At 58.7% G+C, this 22,354-nt stretch overlaps 1 protein-coding gene across 2 annotated transcripts; it reads right to left on the bottom strand.

Annotated features, from left to right (window-relative positions):
- Positions 1 to 2,505: 2,505 nt before the first annotated feature.
- On the bottom strand, positions 2,506 to 21,044 carry SLC19A1 (solute carrier family 19 member 1). Of its 2 annotated transcripts, XM_082839301.1 has the most exons (7): positions 20,751 to 21,044; positions 19,695 to 19,785; positions 19,288 to 19,526; positions 14,476 to 15,244; positions 14,207 to 14,399; positions 11,278 to 11,419; positions 2,506 to 3,326 (listed from the first exon to the last, which is right to left on the bottom strand). In XM_082839301.1, the coding sequence occupies exons 3-7, from the start codon at positions 19,474 to 19,476 to the stop codon at positions 3,105 to 3,107; spliced, it is 1,515 nt and encodes a 504-aa protein (XP_082695427.1). In that variant the 5' UTR covers positions 19,477 to 19,526; positions 19,695 to 19,785; positions 20,751 to 21,044; the 3' UTR covers positions 2,506 to 3,104. The 2 variants fall into 2 exon arrangements, with proteins under 2 accessions (XP_082695427.1, XP_082695428.1); XM_082839302.1 differs by lacking the exon at positions 11,278 to 11,419 and having other exon boundaries at positions 3,158 to 3,326.
- Between the last annotated feature and the right edge of the window lie 1,310 nt (positions 21,045 to 22,354).

Here is a 22,354-nt window from a genome sequence, read left to right as displayed (position 1 = left end):
AGGTCCCACCGGCACAGAGCCTGGCCCGGCCCGGACTGTACTGGGAGAGCTTTTTGGGGTCCATAAACCAGCACCGGGTCTCTGGGCCCAGACCTCACACCGGGCACTCCTTCCCTGACTCCAGTGCCTGCCCAGCTCTGCCCAGCAGCATGTCTGGAGACCCAACTGGGCCCAGACCCAGGCTGCCTCCTCCTGAGCTTGGCACCAAGGCCCTGGGTTCACCTTTGCAGGACAGAGAGGCAGAAGCCCTCGGAGGCAGAAGGCCACACGTGCCCCCCGCCAGGACAGAGCCCACAGGCTGCCCAGCTGAGCCCCGGGATGGGCGAGGCCGCATGGAGGGGCTGGGCCGCCCAGGACAGGGCTGGGCCGTGTTCACAGGCGGGCCACGCGTGCTTGGGCCCTGCTCGCCACTGTCTGTAGCAGCACGTCTTGGGGAAAACCCAGGTCATTGCCCTCCTTGTGGGAGGAGTGAAGGGGACATTTGCGGGTGCGCGCGGGCATCTCCAGGGGAGCTGGCGGGGTGGCCCAGAGCCCAGCTGCCCCAGGGTCTGCTGTCCAGGCGCTGTGACTGTAAACCGCAGGGGCTGCCCCAGGGTCTGCTGTCCAGGCGCTGTGACTGTAAACCGCAGGGGCTGGTCCTGTGAACTGTGTCTGTGGTTTCCAAACAGGCGCCAAATAAAAATGACCATTTACACTGACACGTGGTTTGCAAGCAGCTTTCACTGTCATGAGTCCTCAGGAGTCTCTGTCCTGGACGGCCCAGCTGGCCAATCCTGCTAACGGAGCACAGGTGTGCACAGGTATACGCGGCAGATGTATACGGATACACACAGGTGTGCACAGGACACAGGTGTGCAGATGTACACGGATGCACACGAACACACATGGGTTCCCAGACGCATGGTCGTCCTCCAGTACCCGTGGGGGGTTGGTTCCAGGACCCCCTCAGATACCAAACCTGCGGGTGTTCAGGACCCTTGCATACAACCTATGCACATCCTCCTGTAAGCTTTAATTTCTCTCAGGTTCCTTATCATACCTAACACAAGAAAAACGCTATAAAAACAGTAGTAAATACAATGTAAATTCCATGGAAATAGTGGCTGGCACAGGGCCAATTCAAGTTTTGCTTTTTGAAACTTTCTGGAATTTAGAAAAAAATATTTTCAACCCACAGTTGGTTGAATCCTCAGATGTGGAATGCCCGGATGTGGAGGGCCACCATGGGCGTGCGCTGGTGTACATGGATATACACACGTGTGCAGATACACACATCTGTGCACGGGTGTACATGAATAAACGCAGAGGCACACAGATGTGAGTGGATATACATGGGTGTGAGATACACGTGGGTGCACATAGATGTACACCGATGTGAGATACAGGTACACATGGATGTACACAGCTGTCCATGGATGCCACAGGCGCCCCACGCCTTTCTTCTCTCTCAGGGTCTCCCTGGCAGTGGCCAGCAGCCTCACAAGCTCTTCGGAGCCGGGTAGGTGGTCCGGTCCCGGCCCCCGTGCCCCCCACAGCTGTGGTCTGAGCCTGAGGGGCCGTGCACACTGCACAGAGCAGGGGCTCAGTGGTGCCCCAGAAGCTCGGGACCAGGGGTGGCAGAGGCTGAGCGGGGGGACCAGCGCCTGTGCGGAGGCTGCAGGGGGAGCGGGCGGAGGCAGGAGACCAGGGCGCTGGGTCGTGCTCACGGCGGGCACAGAGCAGAGCCCTGCCTCCTGGGTCAGTAGCCAGAGGCGAGCCTCCTCCACCCACCAAGCCCCGCCAGCTCCCTGAGCATGGAGGGGGTGCTGCCCCTTCCCAGCAGCGCCCTGGGGTCGGCTGTGGTGTCTTGTGCGGAGACGCCTGGGGACCATCTGACCTATCTGACCCCCACCAACGGCCGTGAGTTGAGTCAAGCTGCGTGTACAGCCTCTTCCTTGACCCCCAGGGTGCCCCGAGACGCCCTGCTCACCCAACCTGACCTCGGGGGTGCCAGGGGGCAGCCAGCTCAGCCCCTCCTCCACCAGGCGTCCTGCTCTGAACTCGCAGCTGCGGCCTTTCCCGGAGACCCTGGGTGAGGGCCGGAGGCCACGGGAGGGGCCGGGTTCAGCTCAGGACGGGGTTGGGTCCTCACCTGCTGGGCGGCAGGGCTGGGACCCTCTCGACCGGATGGATGCGTGGAGTCAGGGGTCCCCTCACTCGGGCTGTGCGTCTGCTTCACGTGCCTGGGGCCAAGCGGACGGTGTCACGTGTCAGAGGAAGCACGACCGGCTCTCGGGCCCGGTGGCAGTGCCCGGGTGACGTGGGCGAGTCCCCCGGGGGCTGGCACGTGAGCGGCCCCCACCACCGGGAGCGGGTCAGCATCCACCCAGCTCCGGAGCGCAGGGCAGAGAGGACCTGGGGTGAAGCCCAGAGCAGAGGAGCTGGTGCTCCCGGGCTTCCACCCGACGGAACCGCCACCCCCAGCGCCCCGCTTCTCCCCCAGAAACAAGCCAGAACAGGGTCCTCATTTTTGTCAGGTTTTTTCAAAAAAAAGGAACAGAGCATCGTTTACAACGAAAGTACCTGGACACCTGCAGACGCCACAGTCCAGCCACAGGCTCAGGAACACGGCCCCCACCCCAGGGCCCGGGTCACCCCGTGGGCACCGGGTCCCCTGGGCTTGCGTCTGGGACCACCTTGCCATTTCTCCGGGACAAGGGGGTGAAAGCAGGGAGGTCTGGCGTGCACGTGGGCCCCCTGCACCGGCCACGTGTAGGCAGGGACAGCAGAGCAGCCCCCGATGGCCGGGGGGCATCCCCGGCAGGCCGCGGGTCACGGCCAGGGCGGGAAGCAGGGCTGAGGAGTGCCCCGCTCGGGGTGAGCCGAGGACGCCTCGTGGAGGCTGGAGGCCCCCGCGGCTTGGGTCTCAGGGACAGGGCACCGGGGCCCGTCAGTCACCAACGCCACCATCTGACGATATGGACGATGCCGGAAACCTGGCTGCCGACACCCAGAAGACAGGCAGCTGCTGGGAACGTGTCAGCTCTGAGGTCAAGGCCCAGGCCCGCTGCGTCTGGTGTCAGGAACCTGGCCGCCCACCGGCCAGGAGAGCAGGTCGGGCGGGGTCAGGCCTTGGCCTCGGGCTGCTGCCTCTGCTCCCCCACGGCTTGCACGCCGTCCTCTGGGGCGGGCCCGTCCTGCGCGGCCGGCTCCCGCATCGGACTCATCAGCTCCTGGGCCGGCAGGGGCTGGCGGCAGCCCTGTCGGAAGTGGCGCAGGCCCGTCAGCAAGGCCGCAAGGACATAGGCGACAAACAGCACCAGGAAGTACACAAAGTAGACGAGGAACTGGAACAGAGAGGGTGCAGGTGAGGCGGGCGGGGCACCCAGGGGTCGTGGCCGGAGCAGGGCCCAGCCTCCACCCACCCAGCGGAGCCTCCGCCATCTGCCCCGTAGCACTCTGATCACCTTGTGTGACAGCAAATGTGCACTTGGCTCTGGGGCCAAGTCCTCACGGAGGACACCTGTGCGGGCAGAGGCTGGTGGAGGAGAACAGGCCGCCCAGGTCTCCCGGCCCCCGCAGCCCCCGCGGCCCCAGGGAAGTGCAGCCCTGCACCCCGGGGCCAGTGAAGCTGCAGAGCGATGATGCCCAGCACACGGGCAACTCCCCCCGATTCTCAGACCGCAGCGGCAGGGGGGCCAGGCTGGTCTCCTTCGCGTGTGGGCCAGACGAGCGTGAGTGCCGCCCACGGCCCCGGAGCTCAGCTGCCCCGAGTGGCCTCCCCGAGAACCCCTCAGCACTGCGTGCTCAGCCCTTCTGGGAAAGCTCATTTTCAGGAGCAAAACCAGGAAATGACACGTCGGGGACTTGGCTTCGGGAGGATGGAGCTGGTGTGACCTGCCTGTTCCTCGCAAGTACGATTAGAACCCTGGACACTGCACAGACAACACACAGAAGGTGACTCTGAAAAGTGGATGGGGGCAGACTAGCTGGGGCCTTGGAATCCAAGGCGCACCACGGCAATGTGTTCCCTGGGCTTCTTTTCTTTCTGCTGCAAGTATTTTTAAAGGAAGCAAAGAAGCCCACAAACCAGAAATACCAGGAAACACAGAAAAAAACACTCAACAAAAGCGGCTCCGCCCAAAGGAGCAGGAGAGGGACCCCCACCCGCCCAGCAGGACAGGACACTGATGAGTGGGAGCCCCGCTCCTCCAGCCAGACCCCACCCTCGTGACCCAGGCTGCACACCCCCCACCCCCACCGGGTGGTGCTGGTCAGGGCCCAGTGGGAAGCTGGAATGTTCACCCCCATAGGGACCACACGGAAAGCCTGGACTTTCACTCCCCCCAGGGGGTGCTCCCCCTCCCTGAAGAGTCAGGACTTTCACCCCACCCAGCCACAGTGAGAACACTCCTCCCCCACCAGTGTCACTGGAGGCCACGTGGGGAGCAGTAATGAGGCAACCACGGCCCTCCTGACCACTGCAGGCCATGTGGGGAGCTGGCACTCCCTTCCTTGCCTAGCAGTAAGGAGAAGCCCCACCCCACCCCTCAGCGTGAGGAGGGCTGAGCGGGGAGCCTAGACTTCCACCCCACGTGGCTATAACGAGGTGCGTGCCCCTAGTCCTCCGCTAGGCTGGTGTCAGGAGAAGCTAGCTAAAACAGAAGGATTAAATGAGAGCCAGAGTCTCAAAATATTATAGCCAAAATGTACAGGTTTCATTAAAAAAAAATCACTCAGCACACTTACAACCACACAGATCTCTAAATGAATGAGATACAGTCAGCAGACACCCACACCAAGACGACAGAGATGTTGCAGTTATCTGAGAAGGATCTTAAAGTAGTCATCGTAAAAATGCTTCAACAAGCAACAACAAACATGCTTGAGACAAACGAAAAAGTCTCAGAAAAGAAACAGAAGAGATAAAGGAGAAAAGTTACAATTGAAAAATATAATCACCAAAATAAATACTCAGCAAATGGTCTCAACAACAGAATGGAGGGCACAGAGAAAAGAATCAGTGAACTGGAAGATGGAACAATAGAAATCACCAAATCTGAACAACAAAGAGAAAACAGATGGGGAAGAAAAGCAGAGCCTCATTCTCCAGGGGACAAAATGTAACACTGTGTCATGGGTGTAAAATAAGAAAGAAAAAGAATGGGGCTGAAAAAGTACTTGAGGAAATAATGACTGGGAAAACTTCCCAAGTTTGTCAAGGGACATAAACCTATGGATTCAAGAAGCTGAGAGAACCCCAAACAAGACAACACCCCCAAATCAGACCAACACACACCATATTCAAATTTTTGAAAGCTAAAGACAAAGAAAAAGGAAAAATCTTGAAAGCAGCCAGAAAAAAAAAATGACACCTTAAGGGAAAAATAATTAGAACGACAGTGGATTTTTCATCAGAAACCAGGAAGGCCACAAGGATGTGACAAATTTTTCTCATACTGAAAAATTCAGGAATGAAAAATAAATCAAGACATTCTCAGATAAAGAAAAACTAAAAGAACAATTTGTCACTGGCAGACCTGCCTTAAAAGAATGCTTAAAGGAGGTTCTCTAAACAGAAAGTAAATGATAAGAAACTTGGAACATCAAGAAGGAGAAAGAACACAGCGATCGAAATTGTGGGTAAATAGACTTTCCTTCTCTTCAGTTTCCTAAATGTTTGACAGCTGGAGCAAAACTTATTATCCTATCTTAGGTGGCTCTAATGGTATACAGAAGAAATAAGTAAGACACTTGTACTTAAGCAGTAGAGAGAAAAGTGACCTAAAGGAGGTGAGATTTCAATACTTCACTACAACTGGCCATTTAATACACAAAGCAACCATCAAAAAAGTTACCATGAGAGATACACTCAAAAATACAACAGATAAACCAGAATGAAATTCTGAAGAATCTGTAAATAATCTATGAGAAGGCACAAAAAAAGAAAACAGAAACAAAAGGCGGAGAGAATAAAAAGAAAACAAAAACTGAAATGGCAGACATAAGGACTAATACATCAACAATTACACTAAACATAAATGGTCTAAATAAACCAATTACAGACAGATATTGGCAGAGTGGATTAAAAAAACATGACGACAACCATATACTATCTACAAGAAACTCAGGTATAACAATATAGTCAAATTAAAAGTAAAAGGATGGAAGATAATATGTCATGTAAACATTAACCAAAGGAAAGCAGAATGGCTATATTAATATCAGGTAAAGTAGACTTCAGAGAAAAGAAAATGACCACAGGCAGAGAAGAACATTATATAATGATAAAAGGCTCAATCCACCAAGACATCCAGTGTATGTGTACGCAACAGAGAGCCGCAAAAACGTGAAGCAAAAACATGACAGAATTGAAAGGAGAAATAGACAAAGTCACTATTATAAATGGAAACCTCAACAGCCCTTCTCAACAATAGGCCAGACAAAAAAATCCATAAGCATAGAGAAGAAAGCAATACCACCATCGACTATAGGACCTTATTGATATTTATGGAACACTCCACCCCAAAACAGCAGGATTCACATTCTTTTCAAGCGTACATGGAGCTTATAACAAGATAGACCATGTCCTGGCCCCCAAAACAAACCTCAACAAAGTGTAAGAATTGAAATAATACAGATTGTGTTCTCTGATCACCATAGAACATAATCAAAATAGAAACCAATAACAGAAAGATAACAGGAAAATATCAAAACACTTGGAAAATAAACAACACATTTTGAAATAATCGTAGGTCAACCAGAAAGTATGAAAGGAGATAGAAATACATAGAAATGAATGAGAAAGAAAATACAACATATCAAAATCTGTGGGGTGTAGCTAAAGCAGGCTGAGAAGGAAAGGTATAGCAATAAATGGAAATATTAGAAAAGAAGAATTCTCATACGATTTATCTAAGCTCCCATCTAAAGAACCCAGAGAAAGATGAGCAAAATAAATCCAAAGCAAGTAGAAAGAAGGAGATAATGACACAAGTTCTAGCCAGTAGCAGCAAGGCAAGAAAAACAGATGAGAACACTAAAAAAGACCTCCGAGAACTAATAAGTGACCTCAGCAAGACTCTACGAGGTTAACTCACAAATATCAGTGTATTTCTTATACAGGCAGACCTCAGAGATATTGTTCAGTCCCGAACCACCGCAATAAAGTAAATATTGCAATAAAGCAAGTCACACAAATTTTTTGGTTTCCCAGTGCATATAATAATTATGTTTATGCTATACTATAGTCTATTAAGTGCGCAATAGCATTATGTCTAAAAACAACAGTGTGCATACCTTAATAAAAATACTTTACTGCTAAAAAATGCTAACTGTCATCTGACAATGCGGGGTTGCCACAAACCTTCAACTTGTAAAAAAGTCAATATCTGTGAAGCACAATAAAGTGAAGTACAATAAAATGAGGTCTGCCTGTACTAGCAGTGAACACCTGGACTCTGTTATGAACTGAACCGTATCCCTCCAAAATTCATTTGTTGAAGCAACTGAACCGTATCCCTCCAAAATTCATTTGTTGAAGCCCTAAGCCCCAGTGTGACTGTATTTAGAGATGGGGACTTTCAGGAATGATTAAGGTTCAATGAGGTCATGAGGGTGGGACCCTAATCCAGTAGGACTCCTTATAAGAGAGAGACACCAGGAGTGCACACGCACCGAGGAGAGACCACATGGGGACACAGGGAGAAGACGGCTGTCTGCACGCTGAGGAGAGAGGCCTCAGGAGAAACCAAACCTGCTGACACCTTGATCTCAGACTTCCAGCCTCCAGACTGTTAGAGAAAAAATTTCTGCTGCATAAACTACCCAGTCTGTGCTATTTTGTTATGGCAGCCCTAGAAGATTAATGCAGACACCAAAATTATAAATACAGTATCATTTACAATTGCTCAAAAAAAATGAAATTCTTAGGAATAAATCTAACAAAACATGCACAGCACTACAGTACTTGCATGTTGAAAACTACAAAATGCTGAAAGAAATCAAAGTTCTAAGTAAATGGAGAGACATACCATGTTCACAGGTTGGAAGAGTCAACATAGTAGAAGATGTCAGTTCTCCGAATATTGATAAACAGGCTTAATGCAATTCCTAGCAAAAGCCCAGCGAACATTTTTGTAGATATACACATGATTACTCTAAAATTTATAGGGAAACGCAAAGAAACTATAATACCTAAAATAATTTTTTTTTTAATTTCAAAGTTGGAGGAATCGGTGTACCAAATTTCAAAAACTTACCACCTAGCTACACAAGCAGGACAGTGTGGTGATGGAGGGAGGGTAGGCACATAGCTCAACAGAACAGACAGAGAGCCCAGAAACAGACTCATGCAGTGGTGGAAAGCAATGCAGTCTTTTCAACAAATGGTGCTAGAGCAAACAGACATCCACAGACAAAGGAATGAAATGTTGTAAGCTTCACACCTTACACAAAAATTAACTCAAAACAGGTCACAGACTTAGATGTTGGGGAAAATCTTTGGGACCCAGGGCCAAAGAGTTATTATATGTGACACCAAAACTAAGATCCACAAAAGGACAAATGAATAAATCAGATCTCATCAAAATTAAAAACTTAAGTTGCAAACAACCCTATTAAGAAGATGAGATGGTGAGCTACGAGCAGGGAGAAGCCTTTGCAGAGCACACATCCAACGAAGGACTACTACCTAGAACACACAGACATTCTCAAAACTCAAGTGAAAAAACAAAGGAGCCAATTAGGAAATGGGCAGAAAAGTGAAGAAACACTTCACCAAAGAGGACGTACAGATGGCAGCTGCACGTGGGGAGAAGAGCGTCACAGCCACCAGGGAAAGTGCAAATGGAAGCACAGGGACCACCAGCCCTCCACACAGCTCGGAGTGGCCGAACAGAAACGGTGGCCACACTGAACGCTGATGAGAACGTGGGGAACCCGGATCCCTCAGGCAGGCCCGTGAGAAGGTAAAATGGTGCAGCGACCGTGGAAAACAGTCTGGCAGCCACCACGCGACTCCACAACTGTACTTCAGGGCGTTTATCCGGAGAAATGGAAACCTGGGTTCATACAAAAAGCTATAAACAAATGTTTAGGGCAGCCCCCAACCGGATAAAGCCAGGGCTCTTGGCGGTGAGAGGGTAAACGAGCTGTGGTCCAGCCACCGCGGAGCCCCACGCAGCAAAGGGCCGGAGTGAAGCAGCCACGCATCTCCAGGACTTGGGCTGAGTGGGGAAGGCACTCCCGACTCACAGTTGCAGGGTCCCACTCTCGCGATGACGACGCTATAGAAATGGGGGGCAGACCGTGGTGGCCAGGGGTCGGGGAGGAGGCAGGGTGGGGGCCCGGCGTGGCCGCAGGGGGCAGGGAGGGATACTCCCGTCTCGACGGTGCGTGGTCCATATCCCGAGAGTGCCCGCACCACAGAACTGCAGGACGTGACCCGTGGGGAGGCTGGGCCCGCACCAGGTACGTGGGTCTTTGCATCACCTGTTACCCCACAGGTGAGTGTGTGGTGACCCAGAAGTAGAGTTCAACTTAAAACACCAGCCAGCCCAGGCCAGCTCCCTGCCTGCTCCGTGCTGGTTCCCACCACCGGTTCTGCCCCACTCTCGCTACCCGGGACGGAGGGAGGGGGCACCCGGAACACCACGTGCAGGGAAGGTGAGTAGGACGAGCTGGGGCGACTTTCCTTCTGGACGCCACCAGGATTTCTAGCTACCAACCAACCTCTAGAGTTACCTTTTAACCAGGAAATTAATCCAGCAGGAGAAATCAATATATTGTCAGCTTGACCCAGCGTGGCCAGAACCTGTCACGTGGAAGGGGCTGGGGCCAGGGCAGGCGAGGAAGGCCAGCCCCCGCCCCCCGCCTTCGGCCCTCGGAAGCCCCGCTGCCCAGAGCCGGGACACCCAGGGCTCCAGGGACGGAGAGGCTCCCCCAGGTGCTGGGGCCCCTCCCAGGCCAGCTGGACGGCTGCCAGGCAAGGCCCCATGGAAAGGCCAGGGGACAACGTGCTCCCCTGCGAGGCCACCGCTCTGGGGGAGAGGCCTCCCCTGGAGGGTCCCCGGTGAAGGAGGCCCCAGCCCGCCACCTCTGGACGACAGGCCTTGTGCTCTCCAGACAACCCCTCCCGCCCACCCCGTAGGTGCAGCGGCACATGCACCTGTGGACCTGAGTCCAGCCTGGCCACCTGCTCAGCCACAGTCCCCAGTGTTCAGCCTGGGGTGGATGGGGCAGTGTCCCTGGAGGGCCCCACTGGTGACCAAGGGCCAAGACCTGCCTGCCCATGTGGACACGAAGGACCAGAGGCTCTGATGTCCTTCACCAAAATGGATGTCCAAACCCATCCAGAAAGCCAGTTTCTGAACAAGAGGGTCTCTCACGCCTGGGACTTCCTTCCCGGCCAGCTTTGGGATCACCGAGGCACCTCGGACGGAGGGCTGGGACTTCCCCACGGAGCCCAACAAGCCTCAGGGAGGTCTGGGCTCCCAGCAGATGGTGGCTGCGTCCCACAGGCAGAGGGCGGGGCACGATCCCCGGGGCAGCCCGGTGACAATCCCTCCCACAGGACCATCCTCTGGCTAATTCCAGCTCACTCAAGACTGGTCCTGCCCTGGGTGAGGCCACTGGGAGTCACATGCCCGAGTGGCCCCCAGTCTCACAGCGAAGAGGAATTCTCAAGTTCTTCTTGGAAGACCGAGGACCCGCCTAGGACTGGATGGAGGGAGGGGACGGGAAAGGGGCCAGCAGGCACCAACGTCAACCCCACGAGCTCCACTGTCTGCTGCCCTCCGCAGAGGAGACAGACAGCTGTCACGTGAGCCAGGACCCATCACAGGCAGGGACCTGAACGAGGGCACAGGGAATGCTCCGCCACGCCTCTGTCCCTCCTGGAACCTCAGCCAGTGCAGGGGGCGCCCAGGGCCGGTGAGAGCGCCTCCAGAGCGACCTGCACCCAGGCCAGCCTTGGAGTCCCCAGAGGTCTCGCCACACTCAACCGCGCATGCCCACCGCACTGCCCAGACGCGGGCAGCACTTACAGCCCCAAACTCAGCCCTGGCAGGGAGCCGCACAGGTCGGACTGTGGCCCCTGCCACCTGGCCCTCTGACCCCTCCCTCCCTGCTCCCGCTCAGTCCAGGGGGTCTGGATGGAGACGCCCCACCCTCAGCGGGTCTGTGGTCTGGGTCCCGGGACAGGCAACACCACTGGCTGCGTGGCCACGAGGAGGCCTGGCCAGGACATGCCCCAGAGCCTTCCCTCCTCAAGGAAGTGAGCCCAAAACGGGGGCTCACCTGAGAGCGGACCGGGAGGCCCAGGCCCCGCTTGTCGGAGACAACGAGGGTGATGATGGTCTTGAGGACAGTGGCGAGGAACGTGTTGACTCCGAAGACAAGGGCGCGGAGCTCTTGAGAAAGAGAAGACGCGATCTGAAAACTTAACGGGGAAGCGGCGAGGTCAGACCCCGCTGGGGGCGAGGTGCACGCACAGGCGCAGACGGCCCAGGTGCGGGGCAGCGCTCCCGGGCCACCGGGAACAGCCACGGGGCATAGGCGAGACCCACCCAGTGCCCAGGCTGCCCACCGCTCCGGGGCTGCGTCCTGATCTGGCACGTCCTCCTGCAACGACTCACAAAGCGAGTGCAAAACCAGGTGCAGAAGGCAACCTCGGGAGATGCTTGAAGTCTCCTGGTAACTCCAGGACAGAGTAAGTCATAATCGCTACAGGGTTCCCAGAAAATCAGCCTCACGAGAGCCGGGCATTAACAGACGGGGCGCTGCACGGACAGAGCACGAGGAAAATTCCGGGATTAAAGTCCTTTGTCGTTAAATGATTCAGTAAATTATAGAAAGAACCATAAAACAAATAAAGAAGGCAAGAGGAATTAACGCTCAGAGCCTGCGGTGCTCGGCAGAGAAATTAACATTTGAACGTACTTCCAATTAAAAGCCCCAAAGTGCCTTTAAAAAAAACAGAAAAAAACTGATCAAGAAGTGTCAGTTCCGAAGAATAAATGAACAAAAATACCCAAGAAGCCTTTACAGAGAATGACCGAGGAGCTTCTGCTGGGGCTCAGGGGGAGGGGGCAGTACACGAAGTGCAAGGATAGCAGTCACGTGACAAACGGCGCACTAACTAAGAGAAGACAGCGGTGGATCAAAGGTCCCTGACGGCAGCTTAACTCCCGGGAAGCGGGCGCTGGGCCAGGTCCCGCAGGCGCGGGCAGAACGCCACACCACACACACAACTGATTCAGGTGGTGCTGCGCGAACTCCGAGAGTCGGATTAAAGCAAACGGTAACACGGCAACACATAACAAAAGGCTCCCGTCACATGTGGTAGAGGTAAGCGCACTGCAGACAATCAGGAAAAAAGAAATCCCAGCAGAAAAAGAAGCCACGGGTATAAACTGGGCAGGACACCAGGGAAAGGCAACTGGCCCGCGGGCTGCCCTCCACCACCCGCAGGGGCTGTGTGCCTGCCTGGACAGCGTCTGCGACATCTCTGAAACCCCCTTCCAAAGCGCGTGCCCTCTGACCTGGCCGGTTCCCTTCCAGGACCCACCTGAGGCCATTATCAGAATTTGGGAAGAAAAATGTAGGTGAGAGGGGGTGGCTCCCATGTTGTCTGTCACGGGAAGATATCGGAGACAGGGGCCTTATCACCAGGAGGACCGACGACAATGCCCTCTGACATGAAGCCCCGTGGTTACGAGGGGCAGGGGTGCAGAGTGACCCCGGCTCGCTCCAGGAAGCCCAACACCCACGTCAGCCATGGGGCCTGGGGTCTGAGGGGGTCTGCTGTCTCCTTCACGCCTTTCTGCCTCACATTTGACCTTTTCTGCATCGTATCAGATCTTTTTGCCACGAACATCTATGGCTTTTACAATTAACAAGAACACACGAGACACTAAGTGGTCCTGGGAGAAGTGAGGGAAAGACACCCACGGCCCTGGCGCCTGTTCCGAAATGCTGACAGTGACGGTACAGGGGGGACGTTTCCAGGCTGAGTGTCAGGAGGGGAGGACACAGCATCCAGTGTGCACGGAGTCCAGGCCACAGCCATGGCCACACGGGCAGGGGGGCATTAGGAGCAGAAATCCAGAGAGCAGGGCCAGGGGAGTCAGGGTGTCTGGGAGCACTGACCCTGACGGGGAGGAAAGGAAGGACGCAGCCCAGGGCAGGAGAGGGACGCTGGGTGCCGGGCGCTCCTGTGAGACGGCTCAGGGGAATCAGGCCACCACACTGCGGGGCGACGGCTGCAGAGGGTCAGGAGTTCGAGGACACGCTCTGAGCTCAACACCAGGCAGGGACAGATCTCGCTGGGCGTGACCAGAGTGGACAGTCCAAGTGGGGAGGGAGGTGCCCCCAGGGAGATGGGGCTCAGAGGGGAGCTAGGGCCAAACAGCTGGGGACAACGACAGGCCACCTGCCAGGTGCAGGAGGTGTAAGCATGTGTCCTGAGCATGTGTGCTGTGTGTGGCCTGAGGGCATGTGACGGTGTGAACACATACGGTGTGAGCACGTGTCTGGGGTGAACACATGGTGTGCGTGTGCAGTTTCGTGAGAGGTCCCGTTCAAAGGGTGTACAAGGGTGTCAGAAGCCAGCGAGATGCGGGCTGAGGAAGGTTCTGGAAGGCACGGGTGGTCGGCAGGCAGCTCCCGGGACGTCCCCGGGCCAGTGCTGCAGCATCCCCAGGAGTGTGAGGAACACAAGGGCGTCAGGGGAAGGGCTCCCCCGGGCAGAAGGCAAGCTGGGTCACCCAGTCACTCTTGGGCTGTGGGCCACCGTGCCCAGCAGCGGGAGTGGGAGGGGATGGGAATGACCCAGGATGGGACAGCAGGGCCAGGAGACTGGAAGAAAGGATTTCCCGAGGTCCGGTCCCTGTGGACACTGTGGCTCAAGAGGGGAGCAAAGGGGATGCCCACATGGCTCCTTGCCCAGCCCTGCCATCCCGGTGGCCAGGACGGGGCATGCTGTGGACAAGCAGGGCCCTGGCTAAAGGCACCCAGGGCTCACGTGCCTCCTGATGTGAGTGACGTGCCAGCACACCTGCTCCACGCTGCCCGGCACATACCCCTGCTGCTACCCATGGAACCTTCTGGAAGGAGGCCTCTCGAGACACACAGCGCACGACCCTCCAGCTGCCCACCCTCGGCTGCAGTCTTTCGGGACTCTCCTGCCAGAAGTCCCACGTGGCCACCCTGCACCAGCCCGACTCACGTGGCGATGGGCACCAGGAACTGGTAGGAGCCACGGAAGAGCACGAAGGCCGAGTAGCACAGCCAGATGCTGCTGGTCCTGTACATGAGGAAGACCAGCCCGGCCTGCAGCACCGTCACCACCGCGATGATCAGCTCAGCCCACAGCGCCCACCGGATCTTCACGAAGCCGGCGGCGAAGGAGGTGATGGCACCTGGGGAGACAAGACGCGTCAGCGCCGTCCTCGGCCTCACGGGTCACCGCTGTCTGGGTGAGGCAGGCGGGCGTACCGAGCAGAGTGGAGGCGGCGTCCGCCCCGCCGTTGTAGACCCTCGTGGTGTCCGTGGTGGGGTTGACCACGTTCCACAGGATGTGCACGTAGTAGACGATCAGGTAGTAGCCGGCGGAGTTGAAGACCCACCAGAGGGACCAGAGGCGCAGCTGCGGCAGCCGCGCGGTGCGGCGCAGCTCGCGGAGCATGTGCGCGAGCACCGAGTCCCGCCAGGAGGCCGGCAGCCGGCCCAGCTTCCCACCCGTGGGCTGCCCTTGGCCCAGGTTCATCCGGTCCAGCTCGGAGGGCGAGGCCCCGGCACTCGCGGGCACTCCGCGGTTGAAGAAGAGGCTGCACTCGGGGCGCTTCAGGAAGAACGTGAGGACCAGACTGAAGGTGAGGAAAGCCAGCGAGATGTAGTTGAGCGTGGAGAAGGAGACCCTGCCCATCGTGACCAGCAGCTGGCCCAGCACGGAGCTGGTGAAGACGCCCAGCAGAACGGAGGCCCGCGAGTAGCCGGCCATGCGCTGGTAGCAGGCGGGGGGCACCAGCGAGAAGATGTAGGAGGAGTAGGCGATGCGGGCCGCCATGGTGATGCTGAAGAAGAACTCCATGAACTGCATGTGCAGCACGGAAGAGCCGAAGAGCAGCAGAAGCCACACGGACACGTAGCTCAGGCCCTGCAGCACAAGCACCGGCTTGTAGCGCAGGTAGTCGGTCAGCAGGAAGATGGGCACCAGCACTGCCAGGTAGGAGTAGGACAGCACGGGCGTGATCTCGTTGGTGACCTGCGGGACGGCAGGCGTGTGACCCTGAGCCCCGGGAGTGCCCGGCGCCCATCACGTCTACTGGGCTTGGCCGGGTGCCTGGGAGCCCCACCCGGACCCCACGCACCCCTTTAGCACGGCGCCCTACCACGACTACGTGGGGAGCGCCGTCCTCCAAAAACGTGCAGCCCGTTAAGACTGTCCAGGGCAGCCAGGGAGCAAAGCACAGCCCGACCCCCCGACCGTGCTCTACCCTGACCCCATCTCCCACGGGCGTGCCTCTCAGACAGCAGCTCGGTGCTGACACACGCAGAGAGCTGGTAAGTACGCTGAAAATAATCAGTAACTACGTGCTAAGCCATGCTGATCCAGGCCTGTTTGTTTCTAACGAAATAAAAACATGATACGATTTCACCGTAAGTCTACCGATACAGCAAACAGAGCTGTGGCCAATCTACACTCATGCTGGCCGCCAAGGAAGGCCTTCAGTGGCCGGTCCCACTCGGTCCCAGGGCACAGGGGATGCAGGAGAGGACCGGGCCCTCAACCCCCTTTGCCAGGCAGGACTAGGGGGATGCGTCCATGGGACCCAGGACTCCCGGCTCCACAAAGGGAGCTGCCCGCAGCCTCGGCCACTCAGCTCTCCACTCAAAGAGGGCTGGCCCAGTAGGACCCTCCCTGCTGGGCACACAGGGCAGAGGCCAGAGCCACAGACCCACTTGGGATGACAGCCAGCTGTGCCCCTGGCCGCCCAGGAAGGGCCATCCTGGACCCACCTGGGCCCAGCCCCCAGCAAGAGCCCCAGCTCACGAGAGGCCCAGGTCCCTGGCCTTGGCCCCTTCCTGGGGGATGGACACGGGAGGCACCCTGTGCTCAGAGCCTCTCCTGAGGCCCCAAGTGGGTTTTCAGCAGGTGGCCCCTCACAGGAGTTGCACCAGACCCCATCTGACACCTCCCAGGGGCTCCGACTGAGAGCCCCACCCAGGGATTCCACCTGACGCTGCCCAGGGCCCGGCCATGGCTCAGACCAGCCAGGTGAGCACCAGGTGAGCCTCGGGCCTTGCTGGGCTCTCAGAGCCTTTGGCCTCCCTTGGGTCCTACCTGACTCAGGGCGCTAACCTCGACTCAGGCCTGACCACCTGCTAACACCACGGGGCGATCCCTGCACCAGCCCAGGGTGCCCTCAGCCCTGCAAGGCCGGCAGGCACCGAGGCCCACTTCACAGACGCTGCCGAGGACCCGGGGCCGAGCCCAGGCCTGCACGTGGGGCCCAGCCAAGCCCACTGCTTAGCGGCCGGCTCACCTGCGAGTTTCTGCAGCCCTCGCATCTGTGCACCCAGGATGTGCCCCAGGGCAGCGCTTCCCAGTGTGCCCAGGACCCCGGGCTGGCACGCACACACCCCACCTCCAGGGCTCCCCTGCCCGGTGGCCTCCTGCACCACATGCCCACCAGAAGCCATGGCTGACCCCGAAGGCTGTGGTCCCCCGAACACCGAGCACTAACGCCCCAGGACAGTCCAAGACGGCATTGGTGCAAGTCCGTCCCCGGGGCAGCATAAGTAATCAGCGCTGGTCCCAGAGGGGTCAGAGCTTGTTTACGGAAAATTCCTGGAACATCAAACCATCCCTCAGTTAGCTGACGAAACCTCTTGGCAGACGGCTCGCACAGCTGCAAGGGCCACGGGGTCAGAGCCGAGGGAGACCAGCTGGTCTTTCCCTCCCGCCGCCGCTGCCCACACTTCTCAGGCTGGGCAAGCACACAGGCCAGGTGAGAGGCTGACCTGTGTCACACCTGTGAAGCGCTGGGAGCACGGGCACCCACCAAATCCCTGGGGCAGCTGGCACGAGGACGGCCTCCTGCTGGCCTCGGTCCAGCATCGCTGGGCCACGTTCCCAACACCTCGATTTGGACGGGCCGGTCCAGGCTGATGGGCAGGACGTGGGAGCTGGGCCCAGGTCATGACCCAGGTGGCTTCAGGGCAGCAGCTGCTCTGAAGTCCGGAGGCCTGGCTGGGGCCCCACAGCAGCCAGGACCAGGATGGGGCACCGGGGCCCTGAGGACCGGCAGGACCAGGGGAGCAGGGCAGGGCCAGGCCAGGCCAGAGGGCACCTGAATTCCAAGAGGAGCAGCCCCTAGAGTCAACACCTGGCGGCACCCAGAGGGGCGCCGAGTCCTGCCTGATGGGGAGGGAGGACAGGACAGGGGCCGTCACAGAGGATCCCGCCAGCACGGCAGGGTCAGCCATGGGCTTGGAAGGACTGCTGTGTGAAGCGCCCTTCACACAGCAGGGGTCATGATGTGAAGGGCAGGGGTCATCATGGAGGGGGTCGGGCCTGACCCAACCCAGGCAGCTCAGATGCAGAGGAATCACAGGCCCAAAGGCGCAAAGCAAAGCTCGGACCCTCCTGGAGGTGCTCCACGAACCGGGGGCGGCGGCACGCGGGGAAACACTCAGCACGAACCGAAAGGAAAATTCGGCAGAGTTCAAAGGCGAAGCTGCGGCATAAGCGGACACGGCACGCGGGGAGGCAGCCAGCGCAGACAGCAGAGGCCACTGCCCACAGCGGTGGAGCCCGCCAGGCACGGGAAGGCAGACGCCCGCAGGGAGCGGGAGACCGGCCGAGGCCTCGCTCCAGGGACAGCCAGGAACACGGGACCGCAGCAGACGTCGAGGAAATGCACACCCAGCAGCAAGCTCTCCCATCTATCAGATGGGCAGCAACTCAACAGCGCCTCGCGGGTGCTGGCCCGAGGAGCCGGCAGCAACCTCACGCTGCAGGGGGTCACAGCAGGAGGCCGCCAGCAGCAGCGTTTCCCCCAGGGACGAGCTGGAGACCCCGGAGACCCCTGGGGCAGGGGCGGGCAGGCCCTCTGTTTGAGGTTTGAGGCCCTGCATGCAAGTTGGGCAGCGGCAGCCCGAATCTGTGTGGGAGGGCCACAGACCCACTGGGCTCTTCCCAGACAGGCCTCTGCCATCCTCTGGTCACGTCCAAGGCCTGGTGGGTGGCTTAATTTCTGCAACCTACTGTTTAATCAGTTACTGTGTGAGCTAAGAGGGCAGATGGGGGGAGTTCATGACAGGTTTTCCTTCTTGTTATTTTCATGGAGCTTCCCACTCACTCCTACGTCATCTCCGCAGTGGAAGACAGCCCCTTGCAGAACAGAGTGGTGTCCAGGGAACTGGCCAATCAGTGAGCGAGGGGTGTGCCAGGCCGGCTGCTCGAGGGAGGCGAGCCCCCACCCGGACTCACCTGGGAAGTGAGCCCTCTGGCTGCAGTGCTGGCTGTGCGGTCAGACACAATCACACACACCGCTTTGAGCCTGTGCACGCGGCCCGGGCACCCTGGTGTGTCCATTTTCCAAGAGGACTACTTTGAGGGAACAGGACTCATCTGCACGGCGACTCCATGTGACTTAATTCTGGGGTCGGTGAGGGGTTGGGGCCGAGCTCTGGGCCAGGGAGAGGCAGGGGCTCCCTGAAGAAATCAAGTGGGAAATCCAGGTGGGAGCCAACGGGGGCCAGCGACAGGGGGTGTGGAGGCCGGTGGCCACCGTGGAGGGGACAGACAGGGCTGGCGGGCCGGGGCCAGGTTCTGGGGTGGCGGACGGTCCTCAGGCAGGACGAGCAGGTGTGGTGACCACAGCCCTGACCGTGAGCTTCACCAACCAACGGCCTCTGAGCCCTTTTGATGTTTTATTTTATGGAGACAGAAACAGGGAGGGGCACTGCCTGTTGCTGCTTCTACTACGCGTTTGACCCCAGAAACTCCCATCGGGTATAAGCTTATTAGTCAGGTTCCAATGAGATCCTTTGTCCTTGTTCTGAGCAAAAGGCAAATTCCTTCCGTAATCCCTCTGGGCAAACAGGCCTCTGCTGGAAGCAAGGGCCCAGCGGGCGGGCGGGGGCCCCCTTGCGCTCTCCCCTCAGAGGCCCACGGCAGGCATGGACCCCTCTGCCGGACCCGCCATCCCTCTAACAGCGGGGACCTGGTAGCCGCCAGCGCCCGCAGCCCGAGCAGCCCCCGCACTCCGGCCCATCCCGCCCACACGCACACCCACGTGCCTGCTTCTGCGTGAAGTTCTTGTCGGGGCCCAGGAGGTAAGGCGTGATGAAGCTCTCCCCGGGTCGCATCTGGGCCATGAAGCCGTAGAAACAGAGGCAGAACACCAGGCTCCACCAGGACTGCAGCTTGCGGCCCGGCCTGGGCTCCGCCGGCACCTGCTTTTCCACCTCCGGGCCGGAGAGGGCCATGCTGCCCAGGTCCCCGACGGCCCTGCAGGAGACCGAAGGGGACTCTGTACCTGGGAAGGAGAGCCAGAGTCAGGGCAGCTCAGCAGACAGCCCGCAGCCGTCTCCCACCCCCGGAAACTTGGCTGCAAAGGGCTCCTCCCCCTGTCATTCAATCGGGCTCAACCTCACAAGGTGGAGAGGCCGCAGCCCCAGCCCCAGTCCCAGCCCCGTGCTCTAACCTGGAGCTTGTGACGATCCAGGAGCCCAGCCCAGCCAGGCCGCACTGTCACCACGTCTTGGGGCTCCAGGGCTGCGGCTCCCACAGGGTGGCTGCCAACCACGTGGGGCCCATAAACGTTAAGTAATGAAAACTGAATGCAATTTAAGATCCAGTTCCCCGGGGACACTGGGCTCATCTCACGTGCTCACAGCACTGGCTGCGGGTGCTGGGCTGCGGGCACCTCCCCCGCAAGGTCTGACGGCCTGATCCTCACTGTGTCCCAGCCCCAGGCGTGTCCAAGCACCACGCCCAGAGGAGAAGCAGTCGCGCCCGTGATGGCCCAGAGGACGTGGCAGGAGGAGGACCTGCCGGGCCAGGCACACACCAGACCACAGTCCAGGGGCGGGGATGGGGGCAGGGAACCCCCAGGGGCCACCGAGGGCCGAGTAAGACTCACCCCAGCACCACGATGTCAACACAGGCCTGGCCCTTGCCCAGCAAGGGGAACTACGACAGTCAGAGCCCGGCCGTTCTCTCCTCCTGTGTTTACTTCTGAGACCGAGGGAAAATGGGGGGCTGCTGTGTGACAGCAGTAAACCCCTGAAGAAGCTGCGGCTGGCAGGTTTGTTTGTGAAGCTACAATGAGGGGCAGGGTACGGGTGAGGGGGGCAACAGTGGCCCAGGAGTTACAGGGTCCTAGGTCCCAACGTTCTCAAGGGCCAAGCAAAACACCAGCTAGGACGGGGGCTGGAACCCGGCCCCTCCCCTGGCACCCCTCCCCCCGGGAGGTGTGGTCCCCCAAGAGCACACAGGCCAAATGGCTCCAGCAGAAAGACTCTGATGTTTGGGGCAGGGGGTGCACACACGGCCCCCCATTCCAGCCCCAGGAGTCCCCCAAGTTCACTCTCCCGCTCCCGGGGCGCTGCCCCCGGGCGCCAGAGAAATGCACACTCTCCGCCAGACAGGCACCCAGCGTGGGGCGGGCAGCCGAGAAGTTACACGCCCGGGGTCCCCAGGAGCCCCCCCCGTCCCCCAGGGGCCCCTGTTCTCAAAGAGATGACACAGGCTTCCCTACCTGGCGTCCCCGAATCCCGGGGCGGAAGTCTCAGATACCAGAACCCCGCAAGCTCACCAGCTTCTTCTTTCTACTTCCTGGACTCCCATGGCTTCTGAAACCCCAAGGCGGTGCTTCTGAGACTGCAGTGAGAGCTTGTCACAAGTGTGTCTGAAGGTCTCAGACACACTCCAGGACTCTGCACCCTGACACGGCCCCCAGACACGCCCAAACAGGTGACCGAGCACGCAGGGAGCTGCTGCCTCGGGATTCCCAGCTGGTCACCGATAAGAGCTCCGCCTCCAGCATTTCAGGGCAACACCGCAATCCCGCCTCCACCGACACGCAGATGGGCCCCTGGGCCCCGGCGCCCAGCCCTGAGGGTCCCAGGAGTCCTTCAGGGTCACAACACTGTGGTAGACCACCGCCACCCCCAGAAGCAAGGACATGCAAGGGTCCACACCCTGCAATGGCCAGGGAGCTGTGGGGGGGGGGGGTTTAGGGGTGGGGTGGGGGGGGTTAGGGGTAGGGGGCAGTGTCTGCTGACACCCGGGGAGCAGGGCTGAAGGACAGGGTTTACATGGGGTCTCAGGGAGTGTCCCACGAGCTGCGCCCCCTTCCTCCCAGCCCCACCCCTACAATCTGGGGACACTGTGCTCAGTGCTGGAGTCCCTCACCTTCCTCCTGAGTTACAGGACAGCTGGAAGAAAGGAGGGGCCTCCCCCAGCCAGCAGGGAGAAACCCAGGCCTCCTCTGCTCTTGGATCACAGGAAGCAAAGGGCCAAGGGCTCACCTTGGGCTCACATGCACACGGTCTCGCCTCTGGGCTGCAGCCCATTGGCTGGCGCGTCTCCCAGGCTGCACGGGGAGCCTTCTACCCGCTGTCTCCACAAACATCTGCTCAAGGAGCCCCTGAGCCTCAGGCCTGCCACCCAGCAGGGGTGGCCGAAGGCAGGCAGGCTTCTCACCGGGGCTGGGAAGGGCCATCACACGCGCCAGAAAGAGGGACTCAAACTACCTCTGTGCTTCTCACTCAGCCCGGGCGCCAAGGACCCGCTCTCCAAGGACGTGAGTGAAGATGCCGCCCTGGACAAAGGCAGCTGCCTGTCCTAGGAAACCTCTGCCGCCCCATGGCGGCCCAGTGACCCCTGGGGCCAGCCTCCCCCTGCCCCGTGCCGGGGGGGCAGCCACAGCAGTGAGGATGCCAGGAAGCACATAAGGCGCCAGACCCACGGGGCTCCCTTCGGAAATGGCCACTTTCATTCCTGCTGGACGTTTGTCCTGAGCGTTGCTTTAAAATCTGTCCCTTCCACCCACATAAGGCCCTCCTCCAACTTCTTGTGGGGGGCACAGTCCTGGGCCTGCCCTTCACCAGCACCCCTGGCTCCCCGCGGTGAGGGGGCCCCTGCAGGGGCACCCAGGGCAGAACTGCGGGGAGGGGGCCGCGAGGCAGCGCTGACCTCTGTCACTCGTCACAGGCGGAAACGCCCCTACAGGCCTCACTGAAGAGAGAAGGGCCAGGCCTCAAGGAGCCGGCACTGCGGCCGCCGCGGGACCACCACCCGGGGCCGTGAGCAGTGGCACTGATCCGAACTACAGGGACACCCGCCACACCAGGCGGGGCC

Source organism: Leucopleurus acutus (genome assembly GCF_964270905.1).
Source record: "Leucopleurus acutus genome assembly, chromosome: 5".
NCBI lineage: Eukaryota > Metazoa > Chordata > Mammalia > Artiodactyla > Delphinidae > Leucopleurus > Leucopleurus acutus.
This window is presented reverse-complemented; position numbering and strand designations above follow the sequence as displayed.

What these genes read in the sequence shown, in the direction of transcription:
- SLC19A1 (XM_082839301.1), bottom strand. Translation starts at nt 19,476, where the DNA reads ATGGCCCTCTCCGGCCCGGAGGTGGAAAAGCAGGTGCCGGCGGAGCCC. An exon ending in TTCCTGGTGCCCATCGCCAC is followed by an intron (nt 11,420 to 14,206) that starts GTGAGTCGGGCT and finishes TTCCCCGTTAAG; the next exon opens with TTTTCAGATCGCGTCTTCTC. An exon ending in GCCTCCCGGTCCGCTCTCAG is followed by an intron (nt 3,327 to 11,277) that starts GTGAGCCCCCGT and finishes TCTCTGTTCCAG; the next exon opens with TTCCTCGTCTACTTTGTGTA.